The 18,012-nt window shown below is 36.6% G+C and overlaps 1 protein-coding gene across 1 annotated transcript; it reads left to right on the forward strand.

Moving 5' to 3' along the window:
* The first annotated feature begins 237 nt into the window (after positions 1 to 237).
* Positions 238 to 3,749, forward strand: LOC100732989 (olfactory receptor 7D4-like). Its single transcript, XM_003461720.4, has 2 exons — positions 238 to 1,219; positions 3,742 to 3,749. The coding sequence occupies exons 1-2, from the start codon at positions 265 to 267 to the stop codon at positions 3,747 to 3,749; spliced, it is 963 nt and encodes a 320-aa protein (XP_003461768.3). The 5' UTR covers positions 238 to 264.
* Positions 3,750 to 18,012: the final 14,263 nt, after the last annotated feature.

Genomic DNA, 18,012 nt, shown 5'->3' on the forward strand with positions numbered 1-18,012 from the left:
TTCTCTTAAGTTTTCAGAGTTGGTGATTTTAAAGCAGAGATGAAAGGGATGAGTGAGTCTCCCAGAGGCTGGTATAAAGGTGTTGCTCAACATTATGGAATGTTTTGTGTAATAGATGACAGACTGTCTGATTCATCAGTTTTATAGTATTGTGGAATATATGCCCAAAACAACACTTCAAAAAATAAAAACAACCACAGATAATTCATAACCTGTATGGTGTTAATTAATATTTTATTTTCCTTGTCAGTGGATGTTGACAACATGGAACCAAGAAATAAAACACGTATTTTAGAATTTCTACTTCTGGGATTTTCTCAAGACTCAGAGCATGAGCTGATGCTATTTGGGCTGTTCCTGTCCATGTACCTGGTCACACTGCTAGGGAACGTGCTGCTCATTCTGGCCGTCAGCTCTGACTCCCACCTCCACACCCCCATGTACTTCTTCCTCTCCAACCTGTCCTTGGCTGACATCTGTTTTACCTCTACGACTATTCCAAAGTTGCTGGTGAACATCCAGACACAGAGCAAATCCATCACTTATGCAAGCTGCATCACACAGATGTATTTTTTCATGCTCTTTGGAACCATGGACTCATTTCTTCTCACTGTAATGGCCTATGACCGGTTTGTGGCTATCTGTCACCCTCTACATTACTCAGCCATCATGAATCCCCATCTGTGTGACCTGCTGGTTCTTGTGTGCTGGTTCATCAGCTTGATCTGCTCCCTGATCCAGAGTCTGTTGACATTGCGTTTGTCCTTCTGCACCAACTGGGTAATTAAACACTTCTACTGTGAACTTGCTCAGGCTCTCACCCTTGCCTGCTCAGACACATTGGTCAATTATATCCTGCTCTATATGGTGACTGGCCTTCTTGGTTTCATTCCCTTTTCAGGAATTCTTTTCTCTTATACTCGAATTGTTTCATCCATCCTGAGAACCCCATTGACAGACGGAAAATATAAAGCCTTTTCTACCTGTGGGTCTCATCTGTCTGTTGTTTGTTTATTCTATGGGACAGGCCTTTGTGTGTACCTCAGTTCAAATGCAACATCATCTTGGAAAGGTATGGTGGCCTCAGTAATGTATACAGTGGTCACCCCCATGCTGAACCCTTTCATCTACAGTCTGAGGAACAGAGACATTAAGAGAGCTCTGCAAAGAATTCTCAATGGGAGACTATTAGAGAAAACAAAAGTGACCACAAGGAGGGGTGAGATAAGAGCCAGGTGGGAACTGGGGGGTAGAAATTGTCAGAGTGTATTGTATAAATGCACAAATATGCCAAAATGAAATCTTACATAATTCATATGTACAGATTTAAAAAAATACTTCTTAGGAGCATGTTCTACATTCAATGATGGGAGCACTGTCCCTGGTTTTGAGATGCTTTCAGTAATAGCAGCAGAGGAATATATTCCTGTTTGTAATTAGATGTAATAACACTCATCCTACATCCAATCTCAGGAGGCTGAGGAAGAATTACAAGTGTAGGTGTCTGTACAACATACCAAGACACTGAATTCCATAGATAAACCAACCCCTCAAATTAAAAAAAAATTCTATCTCTAAATCATATAGAGTTTTGCTTTCCTTTAGTGTTTCTCTGTCATCAGTCAAAGTTACCATGTTCTACCTCCTTCTTTCGCTCCTTGTACATTTTCCATTATTATACCTCAGCTTGGTGTTTGTACTCCTGTCGGGCAATTCAACAACTCAGATACCAATTTAAAAACTTTGAATAAAATCAGTGAATAATTAAAATTTTAATTTTTATTGGCATATGTTTGTAATACATAATGATTACTTTCCTCTTGGGGAATTGGTACCTATACATAACTCACCTCGATTCTTTCTTTCATTTTCTTCCCTTCAGTCTTTTGATTCCCTTTGTGAAATAGATAATTTTCATCAATAAGTTACAAGCTCTTATCAAATTCATTCATCAGAAAGTATTTGTTGGACATCAAAAGGATGCCAGGATTTCTAAATGCCTTAGATATTGTGGTGAAAAAAAGATTTGTAGAATTTAATATGTATACTGGGATGTATTAGTTATTTTTCTTTCATTTCTGAGACAAAATACCCAAGAAAAGTTTATTTAGTTTACAGTATACAGAGGTTTCAGTCCATAATTGGCTGGTTCCAAGCCTGGTGGCATTGGGATAGACATAGCAAACGAGAAATGATTCATGGTGGGCAGAAGACAGCAGAGCAACAAAGGACACCAAATCTCTTTCTATCTCTTACATTTTATTCAGGCTACTTAGGGTAGGTAGCACTCACACCCATAATTCTAACACCGTTGATCTTAGCATTGTACCAAGAATTGATCCCAAGGTCACATATTCTATGTCCAGCCACCTCTGAAAAAGTTCCACCTAACATCACATTTATTTGGCGGAACCTCTAGAGATAAACCATAACAGGATAGTATGTGGTTGGCCTGAAATATTAGTAGTTTAAGTAGCGTTATAGGAGAATCGAGAAAATTGGAATGGACAATCTGTACAACAGAGTAATGTTAAACATAAACTGGGACCTATGTAGGAAACGTGTGACCATCACAGCAAATCACTACTCAAGGATTTAGAAATGAAAAATTCCATTTGAGAGGCATTTACTATCTTGCTTCTACTAGATATTAATTGCAATGAGCTGCTATGGTCTGTCTGTGTATCACCAAATTCATACCCCTAATGCTTATCACCAGTGTGATGGCATTAAGAAGTGAGACAGTTGAGAAGTAATTAGGTTATGAGAGTGGTGCCCTCCTAAATGGGATTAATTTATAAAAGGGTCCCCAAAGAGTACAGTATAAGAAGGCAACGTGTAAACCAAAGCATAGGTCCTACTTATATAAACTTTCAAACTTTATCCAAGAGACCAAATGAGGAAGATAAACAAGGATAACTTTGCTTTTATTCTTCCACTCTTTTAAGTTTCACTGGAAAAAAAATCTAGAGAGAAAAATTTGAAGGAAAACATCAACTTTTTCTTAAGAATTTTTCAGATTACAGAACAGTCAGCCTAATCTGGATGCCCAAGGAAGATTTTGCAGGTGAGATCCCAAGGTTAAAGAACACACATCGGAAAGACATAAGCAACAACAGCAGGAAGCAAGGAGCAGAGCAGAGCACAAAAGCTAGAGAGCCACCTGCATCTTCATTGTATAATACAGGTTGTTGTCTCATGTTTACATTCTCACATAGTGCTGTAACCAGCACATGCATGTTTACCTGTGCAAAGTCATGTTACACAACTGTATCCCACTGTGTGCCTGCACTCAACAAGTAAGGTCACATTGTCAGGTTTCTTTAGATACATCTGAGCTTAGACACAGTCTCAGTGGTTCCCCGTAAGGGATGAATCTTCATTTCATCTTTCTTGAAATTTCTCAACAGCGTGGTTTTGACATAAATTTTATTTTATTTTGTCTTTTTTGAGACAGGGTCTTATTATCAAGTTTAGGCTGGCCTCCAATTCACTTTTAGCTCAGGCTTGCCTCAAACTCACAGCAATCTCCCTGCCTCAGCCTCTGAGGTAATAGAATTACAGGTGTGTGCCTCCATGCCTGGCTTGATTTGTAATTTTAAAAGACCCAAATTTATTGGCAACAAACTACAGTATTCCCAAGAGCAACATGAGTACTGTTCTCTTTTCTTACAGGACAAAAGGGAAAAAAATCTACAATGAATGCTCTCAGTACTAAGACAAAATTTTTTTATTTACCAGATCGATAATCATTAGACTAAGAAAACTTTCTGAATGTCTCCAGCTTCTCTTTAGGTGACTCTAACCATTGGCTCTGGTCTCAGCTCAGGTTCTCTGGATCTGACTAGGAATCAGGTCCATAACACCAAGCATTTGGGATGGTGGTTCTCCAGGCTCTACCTTTGAACTATAGCACCAGAGAGTCTATTTGGACATCCACCCAGCTCTCTGCCCTGGTACAGATGCTGTGTGCCAGGCTCTTCTCAGCTGGCTTATTGGCTGCAAGTGGCCAGTTGGGTGAATCATTTATGAAGCACTTGGCCACTTGGGAGATGTTCAAGCATCCCATCTTGAGATTTCCAGGATCCCTTTGGCTTGGCTGTATCCACTTGGGTAAGGACAAGGTGCTGACAGTAGGAGGAGCAGGGTAGACCTGTGTGCATGTGAGGATCTGGCACTGACAGTGATTTTTATTTGTGATGTCTCCTCCATGCGAACCAAGGCCCAACTCTAGACTAGTAGAAATGACAGAGACTTAGACATTCCTATCCATATATACTCATATACCTGTATTAATGAGTAAAATAAAATGCAACATTTTAGAAATAGGAAAACTGCAATTTTATTTCACCCGTGGGAGATGAGAATTGAGACATAATTGTCCTCTTCTGTGAGCACAAAGGAAAAGTTAGTACAGCTGAGATCAGGTTGTTTACCTGAACATTCAGGTTTTTACCTGAACAATCAGGTTGTTTACCTGATTCATTTTTAATGGAAGAAAAATGAATCTTGTGTTACTTGTATTTCTTATACCTGTATTTGAATGAATAAAAGAACATTAAATCCCACGAGGCTAGAGCCCCCTGGCTGCCTGCTTGTTAAACTAATTGTGTATCTGTTTGTCTTTTAAAATTGTTTGTTTCTGGGTCATGGTGACAAACTAGCAGGTCTAGGGCCCTACAAGTGGTACACAGGTAAAGAATGACCATAGTGGGCTGGTTCCCCAGAAGCAGCACCTAGAAGTGGTGTAGGGACCTGGGACCAGTGTAAATGGGTTTGCTACATCACACAATATTTTAGGTGGATGAGACAAAGATTAACCTTAACTTTTATAAAATTCTTTTTCTTGTGAAAAGAATAAAACCAAGCAAAATAGAAGAGAAGCAAACAGAACAAAACAATGAATGCAACAAAGAACTTCAAAACAAGATAATAGGAAATCAACAATGGCTACCATAGTGCCTCTTGGTATCTTCAAAGTAGCTGCATAAGCAAAGGCAAGGAAGGTAGCATAACAATCCCTGACTTGAACTTATACTACAAAATTACTGTAATAAAATCAGCATGGTACTGGAATCAACACAGAGCTGACGTTCAATGGAATACATTAGAAGATACAACCACAACTACAAACACACTCAACCTCCTTATATTTGACAAAGGGGCCAAGCATGTTCACCAGGAGAATGACAGTCTTTTTAATAAATGGTGCTGGAATAATTGGCTCTTGATATGCTGAAAAATAAAATTAGACCCATGCATATCGTGATGTACTAAACTAAAATTTTAATGGAACAATTATCTGAATATTAAAACAGAAACACTGAATCTTCCGGAAGAAAAACTAGGTAAACATCTTGAAGACATAGGGGTAGGTAGAGAATTCATGAACAGGACTCAAACTGCACAGGAAATACTTCCCAGTGTCAATAACATCTTAGTAAAAAGTTTCTGCATGTCCAAAGAAATATCCACCATAGTGTAAGAAAAACCGCACCATAGCTGCGAAAAAATCTTGGTGAACTGTTCCTCAGACAAAGGTCTTCTGTCTAAAACATAAAAGAATTTAAAAAATCAGATCCCTGAAATTCAAAGACCCATTCTAAAAATAGGCATCTGAGATGAATACACAATTCTCTGATGAAATACAAATGGCAAATAAATACATGAAAAAATGTTTAGCATCAGTAGTCACTAGAGAAATGCAAATTAAAGCCACACTAAGATTCCATCTCACTCCTGAAAGAATGGCCAGGATCAAGAAAACTACCAACAACAAATGCTGGAGAGGATGTGCGGAAAAAGGAACTCTCCTGCACTGTTGTAGGAGTATAGACTGGGGCAAACATTGTGGAGGTCTGTCTGGAGATTTCTCAAAAAGTTTGGATTGAAATTCCCATTTAACCCAGCTATTCCACTTCTAGGCTTATTCCCAGAAGAACTGAAAACATACCACAGTGTTATGTGTGCACCCATGTTTATAGAAGCACAATTTGTAGTAGCAAGATCTTGGAAACAATCTAAGTATCCGTCAACTGAGGAATGAATAAAAAAGTTGTGATATTTTTATACAATGGAGTACTACTCAGCTATAAAGAAGGATCACATTGAGATATTTATAAATAAATGGATACAGCTTAAGACCATACTCACAAATGAAATAAATGAAAATCACATGTATAAATACTGTATAGTCTCCCTAGTATAAGAAATGGTAAGGTACATAAGATGTTATGATAATCATGATTCCCCATTACATTGCTTTGAGCCTTATAATGTTTTCATTCATTAGTTGGAGTGGTTTTATTGTTTTTTTTTATTTTATTATCTGTGAGAACCAGTATTTTGAAGAAAGTAAGACTCTATGATAATCACTGCTGATTTAATATAATGTTGCTTTGAAGTCCTACTCTATTCTTGTTCTTTTGTTTCCATTGGTTTTATCATGTTGTATCTTATTGGGTTTTAATATGTGTGATAATATAAACAAATATTATGGAAAATGAGATAATATAGTAGCCATTGGTCATTTTCTGTTATTTGGTTCTAAATGCCCTAAAATATTTTCATTCTCTTGAATAGTTTTGTAGTTTTTTTTTATGTTTGATACTGTTGTATGTGAAGGTATGCTCAAGTATTTCAAAGGAAGAAACAGTATGGTAGCTACTGTTAATATTGGGTTGTCTTGTGGTGAAATACTGTGTTGCTTATATTACTCTGTTCTGATCTGTTTGTTATGTCCTTTTTTGTCTTAATAACTTTAAAATAAAAAAAATAAAAAACAAAGCATCTGCCTATACCATCAGACATAGTAAAACCAAACAAAATAAAATAGAATAAAATCAATTAAAGCAAAACAAAACAATAAAAAACAATACAGGGCTCCAAAACAAGATAATAGCAAATCCAAAATGGCTACCATAATATATTTTGTTATCTTTAAAATAGCAGTTCATGCCACAAACATAATAAATCAAATAAAACATTTCAGGATAAAATCAAACTAAACAGAACAATGAAAACAACACATTGTTTCAAAACATGATAATAGATTAACAAAGGCAACTGCCTTTTCTTTTTAGACATTTCCTCACCTTTCACTTTCAAAGTATCTATTGTGCATTTTGGATCCAACTAACCCCTCTAGCTTTTTATACTAGGGAAACAAGATGATGTTCAGCCATGCGACTGAACCACTTCACTCATGAGCATGATTTCACGTTTTATCCATTTACATATAAGAGCCTTGAGGTTATCTTTTCTATAGCTGAGTAGCTTTCCATTGCATAAAAATTCTGTATCTTTCTTATCCATTGTGCAGTTAATAGGCAGGTTATCCTTACTTTTTACTGGTTCCCTATCACATGGAGCATTGTTTTCTTTCCTTTGACTTTCAATATATGGTTTTTCTTGTGAGTTAAATCTATTTCTTATATAAAGCATATTGATGGATCCTGTCTCCTGATCCATTCTGCCTGTGTTTCTTTGTATTGATGAATTGAGACCACTTACATTAGTGGTTATGGACAACATGCACCATCTCTTCTCTGTCATACTATTTTATTGCCATTGGTCCCTACTTTTCCCCTCTATTCAATTGTCTGCCCTATTTGGTGATCCCTCTTGCTGCTGTTCCTGGAACTTTAGTCATTTTTCTCCCTCTCCTAAATGTCCATCAGTATTATTTTTAGGGTTGGTTTGGTGGTCATAAATTCCTTCAGTTGTTCTTTGTCATGGAAGTGTTTTCCATTGATTTTGAAAAATAGTTTTGCAGAATATATCAACCTGGGTTGGAAGTCGTTTCTTTCAAGACTTGAAATACTTCACTCCAACCTCTTGACTTAAAGGTTTGTGTTGAGAAGTGTATTGTGATTCTGATGAGTTTTCCTTTATAGGTGATCTGTTTCTTTTCTCTAATAGCTTTTAATGTTATCTTCTTTGGGTGAATTTCTGGGATCTTGATTATTATATGTCTGAGTGTAGGTTTATTTTGATTATGGCTACCTGGAGTTCTACATGCTTTACTTTTCTGTATGTCAGGACCTTTTACCATTCTTGGGAAGTTTTCTGCTGTTACTTCTGTAAATAGGCTTTTGATGCATTTGTATTGAGCCTTGATTTTTCCTGACACCTATTATCCTCAAATTATTTTTCCTTATGTCATCTTGCAGCTATTCAATTGTTATTTTCTGGTTCCTTGTTCTGTTTAAAAGATCTTTCCATTCATGAATGCTAGCTGCAACCCTGTCTTCAAGATCTGAAGATCTATCTTCAGTTTCTTTCAAGTAGTCTTGCCAGCTTTCAATGGAATTTTTAATTTCCTGGATATGTCTTTGAGTCTGTTTCATGCATTCTAAATGTTTCTTATATTTTTGATTCCCTCATGTTCCTATGATCCTCTGGGATTATTTTCTTCTAATAATCATATTGGTGTTTAAAATTAGTGGAAAACTGTGACTTGGATAAAAACAAATGTTCATCAAACAGAATGATTTGTGCTTTCATCTTTTGATGAATTTTTCATGACCATGTCTTGGAATCTGAGCAACTACTTTGAAAATAACAATATACAATATATTAACTATTGTTAATCTCCTGTTAGTTTGTTTTCAAATTCTGTATCATTTTAATTATTTTTTCATTTAAAAAGCCCGTATAATTCAGATCCTGGCATTTAGGAAGTCCTTGATAACAGATCATAATATGAAGTTATTGTCACCCTCTTCTTTATCCTCATTATCACTCATAAACCTTGTGGAGCACTTCAGATGGAGGCTAATTATTTACAGTAACCAAAGTGTAGAACTCCAAAGCACAAAGATCATAATTATACAAATTCTTCCATGCTACCCAAATCTCTAAGGACTTTCTAATCATAATGAAGACAGAAGAGAAAATCAATGACCTTTAAAGCTTTCTTTCAGGTAAGAGGAAGTTCATGCTTATTATTCACATCTTTTTTCTAAGAATCACCTCATTTTTCCCATGTTCCTGTGGCAAAATATTTTATTTATTTATTTTTGGCAACATTTTAAAAATATGGGTAATTAAACAGTTTTGAGTGTATAGATGAGGGACATTAATGCTGTGCAGTCATCATTACCACACAACTTCAGAATTTTTGATATCCCTGAGTGACAACATGTATGTATTTTTAAAAGTCTTAATTTTTTCATTCCACACCAACCATTCTACTAAGATCCATGACAAAGAATTAAAGGTATCAAAATATAAATTAATGTGCCCAAGAAAGCAGGCTGTACAGCTGCAGATGTTTCATCTTCTGCCTTTTACATTCTACATTCCATTTGGAAGTCACAGGTCTTGATACTAGACTGCTGCTGTGTCTTAGCAGGGCACTATCTATTTTGTACTTATTTGTTACTAGTATGTATTTGCAGTATATAATGTTTACCTTCACCTTAGTGAATGGGTTTATCTACTCAAGTCAACTTGTAAATGTCTCTGTTTCTCAATGTGCAGATGAAAGGATTCAGCAAACATCTGGCCACAATGTACATCAGCTGTATTACAATGCCCTTTATGGGAGAATGTGATATGGCTGAACAAAGCTCGGGCAAGCAATTGTCCTATAAAATACACAGATGAGAACCATACAAAAAGGCTTATACTTCCCAACTGATTATTGGATTCTTAGAATGGAGGAAAGAATATTTCATAAGAGAATACAATATCTTAGATTATGTATTTTTTTATTTAAAGAGAAAAATGAAAGGACATAAAAACAAAGCAGTAAGAGAGTACAAGTAATACAGAATTTCAAGAAAAAAATACAGTAAGAAATCACTAGTTAATAGGTTACACATTGTCTTCTTAGAAACAGTTTTCCAATGTATAACATGAAAGCATATAAAGTGGACAGTTCCATTCAGTGATCCAACAAAAGCTCAGTAACATGGTTTTCCATGCTACACACTCAAACATACCTGCGGTTATATCCCTTATTCCACCTTCCTTTCCTCTCTTTTTTATAATAATAATTACACAATTTGGTTTTCATTACTCCCACAGTTCTTATCATTTTTTTGGAATAGAATATAACCAAACATGACTAAGAAAAATAGAGTCAGTTAGAACAGAAGGATGGGCATAGTACATGATGCAAAAATAGAATACCAGGTGACCAAAAGTGGTTACCATTGTGCCTCTTGCAATTTTTAAATTGAGTTACCTATATCATCAGATATAATAGAATTGATCAAAACAGTACAGAACAAGACCAATAAAATCTACTCTGGAGACCTTACAGGAATTTAAAAAAAGATAATAGTCAAACCATAATGGGCATTGTAGTATATCTTATTGCCTATAAGTGGTTGCCTATACATTCAAACTTGATACTATCAAACAAAATAGAATATAGTATAATCAGTCAGTGAAAGATGTGGAGAGCAATACTGGGGTTCAAATCAGGTTAATAAGAAAACAAAAAAGTTACTATAATACATCCCACTATTTTTAATTTAGTTTTCCCTTAATTAAAAAATGAGAAAAAATAGATTAATTTTAAAAAAGGGGAAGATTGAGATGAAAGAGGACATTGTAACAGAACAACACAGGTCAGAACTGAACAATAAGACAGTGTGAAGCCATTCAAGAGAACAAAAGAATTACAGGGTATTTAGAAACAGCTAATCAAAAATGAACAACAGTTTCTATATTATCTCTTTGTCCATAAAATTTTGTTTATACTATCACACAAGTAAAATATAGTAAGATAAAACACGTTAAAACCAGTGGAAACAGATGTACAACAGCTTGATGGGACTTCAAAGCAAGATGATATTAAATCAGCACTAGCTTTTATGTTGTGTTGTTTTCTTCAAATTAGCTATTTATACTATCACAGATACTAAAATCAAACAACCGAGGTTAAAACCATTGCAATTAATGAGTGAAAACATGTAGCTTCAAACCAATATGATTGGTAATCATAATTACCACATACTTTTATATATTCTTATCATTACACTAGGGAAACTATTTGGCATTTATACACGCAAGTTTGATTTACTTCACATGAGTATGGTCTCAAGCTGCATCCATTTATTTATAAATGTCTCAATGTGATCATTCTTTATAGCTGAGTAGTACTCCATTGTATAAAAGTACCACAGCTTTTTTATCCATTCCTTAGTTGATGGACACTTAGGTTGTTTCCAAGATCTGGCTATTACAAATTGTGGTGCTATAAACATGGGTGCACATACATCACTATGGTATGTTTTCAGTTCTCTGGGAATATGCCTAGAAGTGGAATAGATGGAACAAATGGGACTTCTAGTCCCATCATTCTGAGAAATCTCCAGACTGACCTCCACAATGGTTGTACTAGGCTACACTCCCACCAACAGTGCAGGAGAATTTCTTTTTCCCCACATCCTCTCCAGCATTTGTTGGTGGTGGATTTCTTGATCTTGGCCATTCTTTCAGGAGTAATATGAAATCTCAGTGTGATTTTAACTTGCATTTCTCTAATGACTAATGATGATGAACTTTTTTATATATTTATTTGTCATTTGTATTTCTTTATCTGAAAATTGTTTATTCATCTCAGATGCCCACTTTTGGATTGGGTCTCTGAATTTTGGGGGTCTGATTTTTTTAATTCTTTATATGTTTTAGACAGAAGTCCTTTGTCAGAGTGGCAGTTCACTCAGACTTTTTGCCAGTTTGTGGGTTTTCTTTTCACTATGCTGGAGATTTCTTTTGACGTGCAGAAACTTTTTAATAAGAGGTGATCCCAGTTATTCACTTTGGGAAGTATTTCCCATGAGGTTTGAGAACTGTTCAAGAATTCTCTACCTACTCCTATGTCTTCAAGGTTTTTAACCAATTTGTCTTCCAATAGAGTTAGTATTTCTGCTTTAATATTTAGATTTTTGATCCTTTTAGATTTTATTTTAGTACATGGTGATAGGCATGGGCCTAGTTTTAGTTTTTGGCATATGGAGAGCCAGTATTTCCAACAACATTTATTAAAGAGACTGTTGTTCTTCCAGCTAACATGTTTGGCTCCTTTATCGAAGATAAGGTGGTTGAGTGTATTTGTACTTGTGGTTGTATCTTCTAATCTATTTCACTGATGTTAGACTCTGTTTTGGTTCCAGTACCATTTTGATTTTACTACCGTTGCTTTGTATTATAAATTCAATTCAGGGATTGTGATACCTCCTGCCTTGCCTTTGCTGCTTAGAACTGTCCTTGTTATTCTAGGTCTCTTCTCACTCCAGGTGAATTTTAGGAGTGATTTCTCGAGATCTGTAAGGTATGTTGATGGTATTTATCGGGATTGCATTGAATCTGTATAAAAGTTTTTGGAGAATGGCCGTTTTCACAATATTTATTCTTCCTATCTGTGGGCAAGGGATGTCTTTCCATTTTCTGAGATCATTTTCAATTTCATTATTCAGTGTATTATAATTTTTCCTGTATGAGTATTTCACTTCTTTCGTGAGAGTAATTCCCAAATATTTCATTTTTTGTTGGTAGTGTGAAGGGTGTGGCTTCTCTTATTTCTATTTCTGTGACTTTGTTGTTAGTGTATAGGAATGCTACTGATTTTTCATAATGATTTTATATCCAGCTACATAACTGAATTCATTTATTATATCTAGGAGTCTTTCAATGGAGTTCTGGTGATCTATATAGAGTATCATGTCACCTGCAAATAATGATAGCTTAATTTCTTCTTTTCCTATTTTTACGAATTTTATTTTTCTCTCGTCTAATTGCTCTAGCTAGTTTTTCCTGTACTATATTAAATAGGAGCGTTGATAAGGGACATCCTTGTCTTGTCCCTGATTTTAAGGTAAAGGTCTTCAATTTTTGTCCATTTAGTATGAGACTGGCTGTTGCTTTGTCATACATGGCCTTTATTATATTGAGGTAAAGACCATCTATTTCAATTTTCTGCAAGATTCTTACAATAAATGAATGCTGGATCATATCAAAAGCGTTTTCTGCATCTATAGAAATGATCACGTAATTCTTACTTTTGGATCTATTGATATGGTGTATTACATTTATCGATTTACGTATATTGAACCATCTCTGCATGCCTGGGATGAATCCCACCTAGTCATGGTTTATGATCTTCTTGATGATTTGCTTCATCCTATTTGCCAATATTTTATTGAGGGTTTTTGCATCTGTGTTCATTAGGGAGATTGGCCTGTAGTTCTCTTTTTCAGCTAGGTCCTTCTCAGGTTTTGGTACTGGAGTAATATTTGCTTCTATGAATGATTTGAACGATTGCTTCCCTTTCAATTTCATTGAAGAATTTGAGAACTGTTGGCCTTAGGTCTTCTTTGTATTTCTTGTAGAATTCTGCTGTGAATCAGTCTGGGCCTGGGATCTTCTTTGTATGTCAATATTTAATTACATTTCTGATTTCATTAATAGTAATTGGGTTATTCAGCACTTTTACACATTCATGATCTAGCTTTGGAACTTCGTATGTTTCTAAGAATCTGTATATTTTCTCTGTGTTATCAAACGTTTGAGAGTAGAGGCTTTTGAAATAGGTGTTTATGATCTTCTCTATTTCTATGGGGCCTGTAGTGATTTCTCCTCTTTCATTCCTTATTGCATGAATTTGAGCTTTTTCTTCCCTTTTTAAAATAAGTTTGGCTAGGGGCTTGTCAATTTTATTTATTCTTTCAAAGAACCAACTCTTTGATTCATTGACTTTTTTGGGTTGGTTTTTTACTCTATTGCATTGATTTCTGCTCTGATTTTTATAATTTCTTTTTTTTTCTTTTGTCTTTGGGCTTGACTTGCTCTTCTTTTTCTAGATGTTTGAAGTGTAGCATCAAGTTATTTATTTGTATTCATTCTGTTTTCCTGTTGTGGGAACTCAGTGCAATAAATTTTCCTCTGAGGACAGCGTCCATTGCATCCCACAGATTCCAGTAAGTTGTATTTGTAATTTCATTTGTTTGTAGGTATTGTTTAATTTCTTCTTTAATTTCTTCTGTGACCCACTGATTACTCAACAGTGTGTTATTCAGTTTCCATGTGTGTGTGTGAATTTTGCAGTATCTTTTAACATTAATTTCTAATTTCATAGAGCTATGGTCCGATAGTATGCAAGGGGTAATTTCAACCCTTTTGGATTTATTTAAATATGTTTTGTCATTTAACATATGGTCTATTTTAGAGAATAACCCATGTACTTCTGAAAAGATAGTGTATTCTGTTGTTATTGGGTGGAAAACTCTGTATATGTCTATTAAGTCCATTTGTTCACAGGTGTGATTCAGGTCTTTTATTTCTTGGCTGATTTTCTCTCTGGTTGATCAGTCTATTGGTGTCAATGGTGTGTTAAGATCTCCTGTTAGTATTGTGTTACTGCTAATTTGGTTTTTCATTTCTGTTAGTACTTGTTTTATGTAACTGGGCGCTCTGGTATTTGGTGCATATATATTTAATATAGTTATGTCTTCCTCTTGGAGTTATCCCCTAACCAGTATGTAATGACCTTCTTTATCCCTTCTGACCATTATTGGCTTGAAGTCCACATTGTCTGCAAACAGAATAGATATCCCCGCATTTTTTGGGTTCCTGTTACATGGAGTATTGTTTTCTATCCTTTGACTTTCAGTTTGTGAGTATCCTTTAGGGTTAGAAGGGTTTCTTTGGACAGCATATGGTTGGATTTTGTTTCTTGATCCATTCTGCCAGTCTGTTTCTTTTAATTGGTGCATTGAGACCATTTACATTAATGGTTATAACTGTTATATATTGGTTTATTGTTGACATGTTATATTTCTGCTGTTGCATCTTTATCTTTCTGTTCTGTTTAATTTTCTGCTTTATTTAGGGTTTTTTCCTAAATGTATCTAGGCTGTCTTTCAGTATTCTTTGCAGGGTTGGTTTGGTGATCATGTAGTTTTCAGCTGTGCTTTGTCATGGCAATATTTTATTTCTCCATCAATTTTGAAGGGCAGCTTTGCAGGGTACATCATTCTAGTTTGGAAACCATTTTCCTTTAGGATCTGAAATACTTCACTCCATGCTCTTCTTGACTTTATTTTTGTGTGTGTGTGTGTGCTGAGAATTCTGATGTGATTCTGATAAGTTTTCCTTTATAGGTGATTTGTCTTTTCTCTCTGACAGCTTTTAATATTCTATTCTTTTTTTCAATTTCTGGGATGGCCATTACTCTGTTTCTGGGTGTAGTTTAATTTTGTTATGGCTATTTGGAGTTTTATATGCTTCATTAATCTTGATATCATTTTCCAATCTCATGTTTGGAAAATTTTCAGCTATTACTTTTCTAAATATCCTCTTGACATCCTTTATGTTGTCTCCTTCATTTTCATTTATCCCTATTAACCTTATGTTTTTCCTCTTTGTGTCATCTTGCAGGTGTTGAATTGTTATTTCTTGTAATTTTTTAAAAGATCTTTTCTTTCCTGTTCACTGGCTTCAATCTTGTCTTCGAGATCTGAAATTCTCTCTTCACATTCATTGAGGTGGTTTTTAAAACTTTCAGTGGAGTTTTTGTTTTCCTGTATATCTCTTTGCATCTGCTTTATATTTTCTGTTTGTTTCGTATATTGTTCATCTAGGGATTCTATCTTTTTGTTTAGTGATCCGGCCTGCGGACCAATCTATGGGTCTCAACCTGGAGAGGGGATCGGGGATGGGGGCAGGACAAGAGAAAAGAGAGATGGAGACAGGATGAGATTCCAATCGAGTCTCGTTTATTTTTAAAATGGCTACAACTTATATAGGGTGGGGGGTGGGCCATAGGCAGGAAGAAGGCTTAATCTGATAGGTCATCATCACATTCGGTTATATGATGTAAGCAGGAGAGGATTATGGGTAATGTAGGCAGGCTGAAACAGGAAGTTTGCTTGTCATGTGCATTGCAGGCAAGGGGAGGATCATGGGAAATGTAGGCTGACACACAAAATGCCCTCAGGCAGGAGGGGCAGGGCAGCAGCAGCTATTCAAAACCACTCCCTACATCTCCTCCCTTATTATTATATATATATTTTGGAACATGGCAGGCCCTGGGAGGACAGCGCCTGTCTTGGGTCAAGGACTCCTCATATGAACCCAATCGAGCCTTACCCGTCATGGGCCTGCAGGACAGCTGTTGGTCCTGGACCTGTCTTAGGTGGCCAATTGGCATTATATATGTGTCCTAGTTGCCCGTCTCTGACTGCCTGTCCAGTGCCTCAGGGCGTCTGGGCCACAGCATCATGTGGGCCGTCAGTGGGTGAGTTTTCCCGATAAGTTTGTTGTTCTGCCATTTCCAACCGATGGTAATATACCTGAATGGGCTTTGCCATAAATGTGTCAACCTTGTTATTAACGTTATTAATGAGTGTCATGATCCTCTGAAAAATACAAGGTACTACAGTAAGCAGCAACAGCAAGGCAGCTAGGGGTCCCAAGAGGGGGGCAATGTAAGGGGAGAGATCCTCCCACATGGAGGAGAAGGTGGTTGCTCCGATGTGCTCTTTTTCTCTCTCTTCGAGGCACTCTCTCAGTTTACTCATGGACTCTTTGACTACTCCCGAGTGGTCAGCATAAAAACAACACTCTTTCTTTGAGGGCTGCACATAAGCCACCCTCCTTCATAAATAGGAGGTCTAGTCCTCTTTTATTTTGCAGGACTACCTCAGATAGAGACGTCAGGGACGCCTGTAGAGCTGTCACAGATGCTTCTGTTTCTTTTAAATCCTGATCTACTGCTGCCTGTAATTGAGCTAGATGCTTATCTCCCAACACTAGAGCTGTGGTCCCTGTCCCTATTTCCGTTGCTACTCCTAATCTTAGTAACACAGCTAAGGTGAATGTCACAGGTTTTTTCTTAGATATATAGCTGATCTGTGATGACTGGAGGTAGTAGTCTCCTGGGTGGAAGGTTATGCGAGGAAGAACCTGTACAAGAACACAAAAATCTGCAGACTTGTTAAAAACAGCAGTTGTTATACAGGGTGAGAGGCCAAAATTGCAGGCCCAAGACATTCCTGGGGGTGGAATGAGGTAATTATTTGGCTTGAATTTGGAATGAAACTGGGCACAGAGTTGTGCTGCCAGTGCTGATGGAGGGCTGGAATCCCCAAGACAAGTTCCTCTACCTGAGACATCAGGGAGAGTCAGCTTGTGGTGATTGTCCCAGTCACAGGCAGATGAGCTAGAAGAACTGATAAAGGTTAAATTGAGGGCCTTTCCTTCATAATATGGGGGAGGAGCAGCCAAGCATAACCAACATGATTGGGTGAGATCAGGTTGGGTATGATTTAAAGCCATGTATGCTCCTTTAATCAAACTGAATAGGTTAGAATGTGAATATTGAGGGGCAGGTATATGATCTGCCTGGTGTAGCAGAGCTTGAGAAACCGTTATGGCTGAGGGACTTACTGTAGTTATTTGAACAGTAGTAACAGGATCTGTAGTGGGCTGATTGTATTTTGGATTTGGATGTAAGGGAATAGAAAAAAAGCAATCTTTAAGATCAATGACAATTTTTTAAAAATCCCAGAGGAATGGCACTGGGTGAAGGGAGTCCTGGCTGCAGATGTCCCATTAAGACCATGGTCTTATTTATTGCCCTAAGGTCTTGTAGCAGCCTCCATTTCCCTGACTTTTTTTGAATAACAAAGATAGGTGTGTTTTAAGGGGAATCACTGGGGACAATGTGGCCCGCATCTAACTGGTCTTGTACCAGCTGTTGTGTAGCTGTGAGCTTTTTAGAGGTAAGGGGCCACTGATCGACCCAAACAGGTTTGTCTGATAACTAAGTAATCTCTTTTGTATGGGCCGCAGGAAGGTTAATGACCCCTATTGAAAATGGCCTAGGCCTGTTTTAGAGGGGTTTGGAGTTGGGGAAATAGGCACTTTAATGTCTGAGCCCCATTTGTCTAAACCTTGATTAGGAAGGAAGCCCTGAGTGAGCATTTGTTTGGTGACTATAGCATTGGGACTGCCCATCATCATCTCTATTTGAGTTAGCAAATCTCTGCCCCACAA

Source organism: Cavia porcellus, unplaced genomic scaffold (genome assembly GCF_034190915.1).
Source record: "Cavia porcellus strain 051 isolate PalLab524CR breed Dunkin Hartley unplaced genomic scaffold, mCavPor4.1 scaffold_17, whole genome shotgun sequence".
Classification (NCBI taxonomy): domain Eukaryota; kingdom Metazoa; phylum Chordata; class Mammalia; order Rodentia; family Caviidae; genus Cavia; species Cavia porcellus.

What these genes read in the sequence shown, in the direction of transcription:
- LOC100732989 (XM_003461720.4), top strand. Translation starts at nt 265, where the DNA reads ATGGAACCAAGAAATAAAACACGTATTTTAGAATTTCTACTTCTGGGA.